The sequence below is a fragment of the Sipha flava genome, unplaced genomic scaffold, assembly GCF_003268045.1.
Source record: "Sipha flava isolate LNK unplaced genomic scaffold, YSA_version1 48_pilon_pilon, whole genome shotgun sequence".
In the NCBI taxonomy this organism is placed as follows: domain Eukaryota; kingdom Metazoa; phylum Arthropoda; class Insecta; order Hemiptera; family Aphididae; genus Sipha; species Sipha flava.
In genome coordinates this window covers 1,857,809-1,869,550 of record NW_020273306.1, presented here as the reverse complement: position 1 = coordinate 1,869,550, position 11,742 = coordinate 1,857,809, and the positions used below count along the sequence as shown (strand labels likewise).

The following is an 11,742-nucleotide window of genomic DNA, read 5'->3' as shown; positions in this document are numbered from 1 at the left end:
CTAAAGATAGCAAAACGAATCACTACTTAAAATTGCATGGTATACGAGTATCACATTGATCTTCGACATACATTGAACGTGCTTCGAGTGATTTCTATTCACATACCTAATTTTGCATTGTAGACTGAAATTATTAGTGTACGTTCGAAATCTCTCATAATAGATCATCAAAGTATTTATTATTAATTTTATTTCCTCCCAAAAATGTTGCACCTGGATCAAAACATATTCTAATAATGAGACTAGTCGAGACGCCATCAATGGTTCGAATGCAATTTTTATTAGATTAAATAGTAAAAAGAAATATAACAATAATAATAATAATTATAATAATATTAACGAGAGCGTTTAACTTAAGCCGTTACTTCATTTTAATCTACTTTTCAAACGGTTGGTGTTATATTAGTATTGTATAGAGTTACAATTAAGTATGCGATACAGTTTAAAAATAGGTGTTTTTTTTCCATGTTAAAATTTAAACTAATATTTAATGTAATGAGTACAATGAACCGTTTAAAATTATATTATTTTGATATTATGAAAATGTACGCATTTTTGGGCACCATGCACGACGACAGCTATGCCACCGGATGATCCCATGGTTCATTGGTGTGGTTTGACCACTTTACTGGACGGCGGTGGAATCTTGGTGAATCCAGTGGAGTCGAACACGGGCAACAGATCACGTATACGATGACCGCTGGTTGTCACTAGATCCATTAGTCGGCTGAAACACATAAACGCCATTCAAATTATATATTAATGTAGTTTCGCTGTTGTGAATGGTTCTCGTAGTGACAGAACCTACAGGATACTATTTCGTTGACGGTAATTACTAATAATTGATGTAATATATATTGTGTTATTACTATTCGTAAATAATATCAAATAATTAATATTTCAATTTTCCTACGTTTATTAATATTATTTCATCGCAAGACCATCGAAATTCAAACTATTATTCCACGATTTACTAACGACAGACTTTATTGATATTGATAATAATTTATTCTGTAATTCTGTGTAGGTTTCTTAACGCAGATAATACTTAATGGTTCAATATTAATTGTATTCGTATACGTTTGAAAACGTATACGCAAGGTTAATATACGACACTTGCTGGGGCAGCTTTGATTTTATTCAAAGATTCAATCCGTAAATTTGTCTTACTGTTTTGAAAAAAAAATCTACTGAGAATACTGAAAAAATATTTATTTAAAATGGTCACATAATAATATGTTATGTGTAACATGATTACAGCCAACTTAATAATTCAGACGTCGTAGGATATATTTATGCATGTTTTTCACCTCGTACATTATACAGAATACACTCAGTCAAAAATTTTATAAATATAATTTCAGTAGCAATAAGAGTACACCATTACTCATTGTAATTGAAATTTAATGTCTTTTATTGTTTTTATGACTCCGATTATAGTAAAATAGTGATATAATGAGGGTAATGACATGGTTTTATTGGTCACGAAAAATGTTATACCTCATATGTTTCTAATGTTGTCTAATTTGATTATAACGACTATAGATTATTGGACTCCATTTCTTCGGGTCCATTGCATCAAGCAAAAAAAACTTTTCCCTACTGTTTATAAGTACGTTAAAATATATTATAATTGATTTAAAATTATTTAATGACAAAACTAACAATTTATATCAAAAAAATTATTTTTTCTCGTTGAGTAATAAGATTAAGCGTTTAAAAAATTAACTAATTAATGCACATAATTCAAAAATGTAAATTTACTCAATTACTTATAACCCCTAGGGTATTCTGATTTTAATTTTTTAAATAAATAATAATTATTTTTAACGATTTACAGAAAAACGTTTTGAAAACGGTTGAAACTGGAAAAAGTACAAACGTTGAACTTCGTTGGTTCCCAGATTTACAGCAATTTATCTTATTTGGATTTCTTTGGGTACGCGGGTAGGCATGTTGGGTTATAACACCGAACAGTGTGGGATTTTCTGTATGGTTTAAGAATTTTATTTTAAAATTACATACGGTTTATGTATCTCGCACACCAATATGTAATATATATATATTATTATGCACACGCTTCAAAAACTAATTTCAACAAAACATAAATGTATACGAAAGGTGAGGTACGTGCACGCACAAATTATGCACGTACGTCACAATGCATAACAATGAGAGGGCTCTACATCACCGTGGATTTCAGCTGAATCCTTTCTCCCTGGATTATATACATATACATGTATATTAAACTATTGTAAGGCTCCAGAGTCAACTGATTGTACCGGCCATTTCTAGGTGTGACTTTTACGTGCGCAAAGCTAAATGGTTAATAAGCAAATTAGATTACAACGTGCTGCGCACACGGTATTGTGTAGAGCGGCGTAACCGTATTACAACGGTGCAGGTGTCTACACGTTTGTACATTAATGGCAAAGCAAACGGAATGCATGACTCATATAAGATATAATGTGTAGAGGAAGAATTTTTTTATTTGTTTTAACTTATTAATATTTTTTTTAATTTAGCAGCCAAATAGTGAAAATATGATAAATAGATTAAAGGAAAAAAAAATTTGTACTCGGATAGTCACGTGTGGTATTTTTTCTCTTCCTTACTCGTACCTAACATAATATATTTACACATCATAATACCCACTTGCGCCGATGGGAAACCGAAATTTAAGCATCACGTATCGTTTCAGTGCCTTTAATGACAAAAAACGTAGGATCTCAAGTATCGATACGACTCGGACATCGTATTATGATTCAAATTTCTACTGCTGGTGATTTTTTTATTTATTTATTTTTTCCTGAATCTGTTGACACTTTTCGGTATGAATATACTTTAAACTCTACAGACGTGCGGTAAAAATAAAACGTAAAAAAAAAAAAAAGAAAAAAGTAAAAATAATATTGAAATACGTACAAACAGACGAGATAAAGTTTTTGACGTGGGCGTAGTCCCTCGACACCCTGCCAGACGTGATTGCCACGTAGTAACCTTTTTGAATCATACGAAAATATTCAATAAACATCAAGTACCATAAATTCGCGTAATATGTGTGAGAAAATAAATCGCGTTGGATCGCGAAGATGATTTGAACATTAGGTCGTCGATCGTTTTGATTGGCCCATCGAACGCGTTAGAAAAATGCACACAACTAACGGCAATACATCGGTTTTCCGGTGGTTAAGAGAAAAATATATCCGAGATGGAAACCATATGCTTACAGAATTACTTAAACGGTTATATGCGTTATTTTAACCATCTTTGAGACGTGGAAATTACCAGTACGAAGTCGAATAAATATTTATTTTTGATTTTCGTTGACCAAGATGCAACTAACGTGCTTAACTATAGACAAACTATCATGATATAATCTATTCCTTTTTTAATTCTACCTTTATTTTACTTGTAGCCTAACACATTCCATTGAATTGTTCACGGAGTAAGCCAAAAGTAAATCATATGGTTGATTTATCCACAAAAAGTGCCGGAAAAATATGTTGAATGTCTATCGTCTAGTAAGTGATCACGGTTTTCCATGAAATAGTATGAGCTAAAAAAGTTTTATTGAACTATAGTATGCTAAATTATCATATAGTGAAGCGTTTAAACTATTGATCTTGATCTCATTTAAACATGGAGATCAATATGAAGTGGCTGTACCACGATAATCGTATGTGCGCAAAAATATTCTTGTCTTATTCGTGTTTCAAAAGCATGTCGTTTTACTAATGTGGAATATACTCGTATTAAAGTTTAGTGGATGTTATGTTTTGGTCGATTTGAAAAAAGAAAAAAATAGAAATGTGTGAACATAGTATTACTTCTTATGTTTTCATATTCTTAATAAAAACTGCTATGCACCACCTTTGCCACCATTCCGTCGCACAAATCAATTAAACAGTTAATTGACATCCTTGTATACAGCAATACAAGTGTAATTTCCGGATAATCATTAGTTATTACGTAACGTACATGTATGAACTAAGCACATAGGCGTAACTAGATACTAAAGTTAAGGGAGCTTCAGCCCTAACATGTTTAAAATAAGTAAAAAATATGGGGGACTCTGCCCCCCTATACTCCCCAAACTCGTCCCACAAATTATATTCATTATTAAATTATAATATTATTTTACTAATATACAATTTATAAGACAGATAATAAAAAAAGTGATATTAAGGTAAACATTAAATTAACATATTTATTAAGTATTATTTTAGATACCTACAAGTTAAATTTTTTTAAAAATTAAAAACTTAAAGGAATTTTATGACTATTTCAGCTTAAGCCTCCGCTCAGTATTGACAAATTTATTTAAATGTCTTCTTCGTTTAGAATTTTCGACAAATATTTTTCAATTACTATGATTGCTAACTTTGAAAATCGATATGGTAATATATTTGACCATATATAGGTGTTTATTCGACGCATTGCTGAGAATGATATTTCACAAGATGCGGAATTTGTTGGAATTGCAAGCGCTAAATGTAGCATTTTGTATAAATTTGGGAAAACAGATTTTTCAACGATACACTTTAGCTGCTTTTAATATTTCTGATTGTTGATGTTCTCTAATTTATTGTCATAACAATTTTTTACAACCAAAGTTTCTGATTTTAAGTCAATTTCATTAATATTTCGTTACACGTTAATCGTTATCACAAGTTATTATTTATCGTAAGTCTTTTACGACTATTTTTGTGTTTAATTTATTAATAATTTCTAAGTAATATTTATGTAGTAAAAACTTACATACAATCATCGTATTACAATGATACGTATAACCAAAAAATAATAAATATTTTTCCAAGATATTAATAAAAAAAATAAAACGATATCTTAAATTAAAATTAAAAATGTATCTACCGTTAGCAAAACTAAAAATTATGACATGGGGCAACTAAAATTCATATTGGGGGGCTTAGCCCCCCAATCTCCTCCCTACTTACACCTATGTCTAGGTATTATCCCGCACGTTTTTACACGACAGCATATCATTTGCCATTTGTTCCAGAGCATATCAAAAATGCTTCGCACTCAGTATCGCACTGCGTCACACTGGACCAGTGAAAAATAGAAAAAAATATACCATTTATTTGAAACGATCTGTATGTTAAATTGTTGCTGTCGGTAACACTATTATTGTAGCGCTAGGTTTTCGGAGCAGAGAACTAATATTTTATCCACGTGTATAAATGCATTTGCAAATGTGTACATTTTAGAACAAAACCGACACAACTATCAAAACATACTATTATTTCGAGAGAATATGTCTAAAACATTCGCGTTTAAAGAATATTACTCAGTACAACTACAGTGTTTATATATTAGAGTACTTTGGTTCGGAAACGAAATATAACACAAGACATATAATATGACATAAAACATTCCAAGTGCAGTAGTTATCGATTATACTTCATAATGTATGAAAGTTTTTACCCTCACCGAAAGCATTCAAGACTGGTAAGACGTTATTAAAAATTGTTTAACATTTGTTAGACTAACATGTTACAGGACGTGATGCGAACTTGGTAGTATATAAAGTAAGCCTAATATGTATAAAATATATTGCATACATATGAATATATAGTATTTTATGCAAACCATATGTGACATATAACCATATATAACGTAAAATTTCGAACGGAAAATCAAATTTTTTCACATTTAATTTCCTACAATTTTATTAACTGTAAAAAAAAAAAAATACTATAAAATTGAACAGTACATTAAATTTAATATTTTACTTTGAACAAGCGTTTAATTGTACTTGAAGACTTATAGTTTTTGCAACTTTGAGTCAAAATATCTTTGCAGTGTCTCTTACCGTAATGTCAGCACTAATTCCTGTAACTTGATAAGAGAAGTGTGTTAGCATGCTTGTCAATGATATTTGGATAAAGTGTGCTATATTTAAGTGGAGCCGGATTGACGAACGTAATGTACGACGTCATTAAGCTCGTACATTTTGACTTGTGTCAGATTACGATTTGTATTACGAATGAAACGCTACCACCGTTTTTTAAAACGAATCCGTACCTACTGAATTGGACATATTTTAAAATATTGTTGTTAAATAAGCCATTTACTGAAATACGAGAGAATTTAAATATTACTCAACATTCGTTTTCGTATTATAAATTGAAACGTGGTAAACTTATATTGAAATCATTGTGTAAAAATATATATTCATAAAATACGAGATTGCTATAAAAATGAAAAGTGGCAATTTTAAATTGAAACTTTTTCAGTTATTAAATGGAAATATTACATAATGTAAAAACGTTAGGAATGTAACATAATCATTTGAGATATATGTAAATATTTTATAATATGTACTGTAATAGTACACGCGATGATGTTGATATTATTTTTACGAAGATGCGATGTTTTTAAGGGCGTTCTTTGGCATTTCTCTATTATATTATATGATCTAAATTAGGGGTGTCCAACCTTTTATGTTAGACCACATTATGTGAGTATAATTCTTTGTGGGCCATATTAATTTGTATATAAATACATTAAAATTGAATGATTAAATTATAACACAATAATCCATTATGTTTATACTTTAAACCTGGCGAATAATGAGTAGAAATATTTTTGCTAGCTATTACATTTTATTTATGATTGCAAGGAAAAATATTTATTTATTTATAAATAAAATAAAACAATTTTGGAAAAAAAATAAAACTTATGTAAAATTTATAATTACTTATTTTGTGATAGTAATGAATCAATATCCGGATAGATTAAATTTGTGAAAATATTCAGAAATTTCCAATGTTCCAATTTAAAATTAAATAAATGTATATTCTTAGGATTATTTATGGCCAATGCAGGGAAATGTATACAACTATTTGACTTAACATGACTTTGGTATACTATAATTTAAGTTTCAATTCAAAGAGTTATTATTTAAACATATTACTAATAATATACTAACATATTATTAATAATAGTTGGTTTTTACCTTGAAGAGTGACGTTTCTCGTCTAAATAAATTGTTGTATCACTTAATATCGCTAAATCTATAAGCCAGTTTTCATATTCAAACTATATAATAGGTTTTCCTTTTGGCTCCATAAACGACTTTGTTTCATTTCACAAATTATAAAATTTGTTGGATATTATACATACTTCTAGTTTTATTGCTATCGGTGTCAATAAAGATAATACTTTTATATAAGTACAACTAAAGCTTATTTCATTTTTAATGTTTTGTAGTCTTATATTCTTAAAATAAATGTTTTTCATAATATTATATACAATGAATTCTTAGTTTTAAAATTGAAGTAAGGGCCGATTTAAAATGTATTGCGAGCAGGGTTCGGTTCACCTGTTCTAAATTACTACGTTCATTTGATAATTAAATTTTTAAACTAAATTGTATTTGAAATTTAATGGTTTTGCATTAGGAAAAATTCTTAAAATTTATTATAGTAATTTTAAATATCATGCTATTTTCTACAATGAGTTATTTGATAATTTTTTTTTTGAAGGAGTGCCGTTTGCAACGAAAGAATTATTTTCAAGAAAATTGCATGATAAAAATTAGGGATATGTCAACACAAAATGTTATTGTAAATATTTAGGTAATCAGACGATTATGGAGAGAATACAATATTAAAACAAATATGATTTACATATTTATATTCATTCTTATTGTAAGTGAAATTACTTTAAAACTGTTGCGTAATATTTTTTCTTGTTGAAACCCTGAACAAGTTCTACATAATACGTATTATATTATAATTTTCATAATTACATTATTATTTGAATGAATAATGTATTCGTATATTGTATACATATATATTTAATTTTTTTTTTTTTTGAATATTAAGAAATTTTGAGTTTTTAGACACTTAGTGAATATATTAAAAATTATAAATACAAATTTTTATTATTATTTTTTTTTTTTATGCTGAAACGATTTAACTTGAGGCAAATTTTTGTTTGTGAAAACTTAACCTAACCCTGTTTCCCACACAGTGATTTCGTTTAGTTTCTATACTAGATAAAAAGTAAATAGTGAGATAAATAGTAAATTTCAATGCTTGATCAAAATATATTATTTCATACAATATAATAAAGTTACTTAAAAACTTTAAAAGTTCTCATAATTTTTGCATTTGTTTGACATTTTTAAATTTTTTTATTGTATTAATTTCACAGCCTTTGAGATAACCAATTATTATTATTTGTATGAACTCCGATGGTAAAAACGTGTTTTCAAAGTGGAAAAAAAAATTATAGTTTTCAAAACTATTCCCTCCTCCCATAAGAACCGTCAGAAGACGCATCCGTATAGTGTTACAACCAGTAGCGTAGATACAATTTTTTTCTGAGGGGGGGGTGTTTAGAGTCAATTCATAATATTCTCAGTATATCTTAATACGAAGTCCTATATAATATATTACATTTAAAATGGTATTATTACTATGTCCCGTATTTTATAAAAAATATTTTGTTACTCAATTTTTAGTATATATCTAATTAAAGTAAAATGAAAATATAGTTTTATTACAGTGTGTAAATATTTAATAAATAATAACTAAATGTCATTAAAGAAAAATCTGGGGGAATGGAAAGCCCATACCCTCTCCCCGTAACTACGCCAATTGTTACAACCGAAAAGCAATAATCTTGTCACGAATGAACGTTGAAAATATTGTGCGCGTTCGTGCGCGCCGTGGTACGGGTACATACCTGTTGGGCGCAATCGGTTTCTTTTTGATGGCGGCGGGCGAAGCGGCCTCCACGGGGAAGAACGTGGCCCCATAAAAGTCCAGACCGTTGTGCAGCAGCACACTGCACTCCTCCAAGGATGCCAACGTGACGCGAACCACGGGCGGCGCTGGGTGCTGTTGCGCGACGGCCGCCGTCACTGGCTGCTGCTGTTGCAGATCGGCAGCTGCTTGCTGTGACATGGACGACGTCATGACGCTCTTGTCCGCCACCGCCGACGTGACCGACTGACGGTAACCTGCGCGCGATAACCGACTGGTCAATGGTTAGACATTAACACATACATCGTAGTTATTGTAAACGGGTTCTCGGGAGCATGGGCGTGACTAAGGGATGGAAGACGGGGATTCGTCCCCGGGCGTAACATTTCAGACGGTGTATTCATTGTGATCATTAACGATTAATTTGATATTTTTAACTTTTTCAAATGCTGGCATTTGGTTAAAACTCAATAGATACGATTGTCTGTTAATTGCTAGAAGAAAATTCTCGAGAATAGTATTTTATTATTGGATAATGGTAGGGCGTAATTTTAACGTTTTCCCCGGGCGTAAAAATTCCTAGTTCCATCTCTGGTCGGAAACAGGGACTTGTCAACGTTTATCGTAGTTATTATTAACAGGTTATCAGGGCAAACTTATTAGCGTTTAATTTATGTTCTCTCTCGTGAAACAAATGTATTCCTCGACGCCGTGAATCTGAAATTCGAACGCGCGTATTTATGCACGTTTCGTAGACGTCGCGGGAAAGCGTGATTGTTCGCACATTTTTTTAGTGCCCATTTGCATATATTTACGAACAAGTTTTAAAAAAATATAAATACCATACGGATTTAAGCGGATCGAAAAAATTAAATCGTATCATAACTATTTACAATGTACGACTCACGGCTCGTCGTAATTTTCACGATGGATAAATAATTTTACTCTTAGGAAATACGGTCGTTTGTAACCCCTAATCGTAAAACGTTCGTGTGAAACTAAGAAGGACATCCGATAAACATAGTTTGGATTGCTGGTGGTTGATGATATTAAAGTCGTATAATATTTTTGAAAAAATAATTAAAAATCTGGGAACAGATATCAAGATATTGATTGATTTTTAAACAAGTTTATATTTATTTGATTATTTTTTTTTCAAGTCGATTATATTAATAACGATTATTGTTTATTTATTTATTATAATTATTATTATTTTATATATATCGGTACTCTTTAAAAGATTATATTACATTGTCTATTGTATACAAAATAAAAATTTAACACGTTCATTATTCAACTATATGGTTATTATTATTGTTTTTCGGTTTCTTTCGACTCACAGGTGTACGTTTTAAGTAGGCCATACATAATCGACAATTTTAACCGTACGTTTGTGTACCAGTAAAATTTTTATCAAACTACAATACACTTAGATTGTCATTCTTGAAATACTGTTATACCCATACGTGTTTTTGTATGGGTATACAAACACAATTCGGTTATCAATTCGGGTATAATTAAAAATCTAAACTGGTCAAAAATCAATATAATTTTTTTTGTTCATTCGAATTATATTTTATAAGTTTCGACCAATCCGTTTTACTTGAACGGGTAAACGTTTTTGGTTAATTCATCGGTTATTATTAAAACTGAAAGTGTATGATCCGCTTTACTCTACGAAATCCTCTATAACAATTTTCGTTTAAAAGTCGTGAAGTGAAAAAATTTATTTCCAATAAAACTTCCCATTAAACTATTTTTTTTCAATGAATTATCAAATTCAGCGATTAAAAATTCGATTATACTTCTCTTGTCTCGATAGACGTATTTTTAAGCACTATCCGAGCTACAGTAGGTTTAAAGGTTTGAAAGTTTAAAAGTTTTAAGGTTTGTGCTGTAAAAATACAAGAACCCGATTCACGTTTTATTTATTTTTATAATATTTTTATTCATACAATGGAAAGAGAACTCAAAGTAGGTTGCTATGGTAATTAATAAATATATTTCAGGGTCAAAACACGGTCCAGTGAGGTGAAACGATATTACAGTATTGTAGATTTTCAGACTTTTTTACTGTTTATCCGACTGATCCCAATAGTAACTCCACTAAATTATGACCACTTTAACGATTTTGTATTTACGTTACGCCTCCGCGTCAATAACAGATGTCTATGTGAAAGTATCTGTATAGGCTATAGAAAGGTCGATGACTACTCTTTACTCCTATCCAGTTAAATTAAGATAAATTAAATAATTACGAAGCAAAGTTAAGGATAAAAGTTTACCTCATTTATTTTTAACTCAGTAGAGTCATGTCTGCGTCGTTTATTCGACCCATTAATTTTTTACAGTTGAAAATAAGTTAGTAACTCCATGAAATACTATCGCACATACTATTTACCAAAATAATTACTTCAAAACATTGAACTCATGGTTTGTTCTTATTTATAAGATTTATACATTTTAATCAACATATTAAATAAAAAAATTAAAGAATTATTTTTAAAAGTAAGCTGTGTAAACATTTACTTTTTAATATATTATTTTTAATAATTAAACTGGTGGAATGAAAAACAATGTATACACGTGTTATTATTTTTTTTTAAACCAAAAATTAATTTGTAATTAAATTGTTCAGTGTAAATAATTATAATTAAAAAAGTAAATTAGTTCATTTTATAAATCGGGTAAAAAAATTTTAATCACATTTTTATATTTCGAATAAAACAAACTTTAAAACAATAATTATCTTAATTGATTTAATTTGGAAGTAAATGAAGAATTTTTTCTAGTTTGTTATAAAGTCATTTTTTCTTAATTAAAGAGTTTAAATAAGCTATTTAACTTCTGTCATGCAGTATAACAAAACATAGTTAATGCGAGTTCATGAGAAATTTCCGATTACAGTTAATGATATTGCGTCTAAAATAATATTTTAGATTTAATTTATGTAATTTTATTTCCTTTATAATGTCGTGATTTTTCAATATTTGATATAAAGTAT

The 11,742-nt window shown here is 29.5% G+C and overlaps 1 protein-coding gene across 1 annotated transcript in view; it reads right to left on the bottom strand.

Annotated features, from left to right (window-relative positions):
• Positions 1-249: 249 nt before the first annotated feature.
• LOC112690115 overlaps positions 250-11,742 on the bottom strand; it is a 77,506-nt gene continuing 66,013 nt past the window's right edge. The window contains exons 3-4 of the mRNA XM_025564041.1: positions 8,719-8,995; positions 250-727 (exon numbers count right to left, since the gene is read on the bottom strand). Of these exons, the coding sequence (XP_025419826.1) occupies positions 604-727; positions 8,719-8,995 (401 nt within the window). The 3' untranslated portion in view covers positions 250-603. The remainder of the gene's footprint in view (positions 728-8,718; positions 8,996-11,742) is intronic.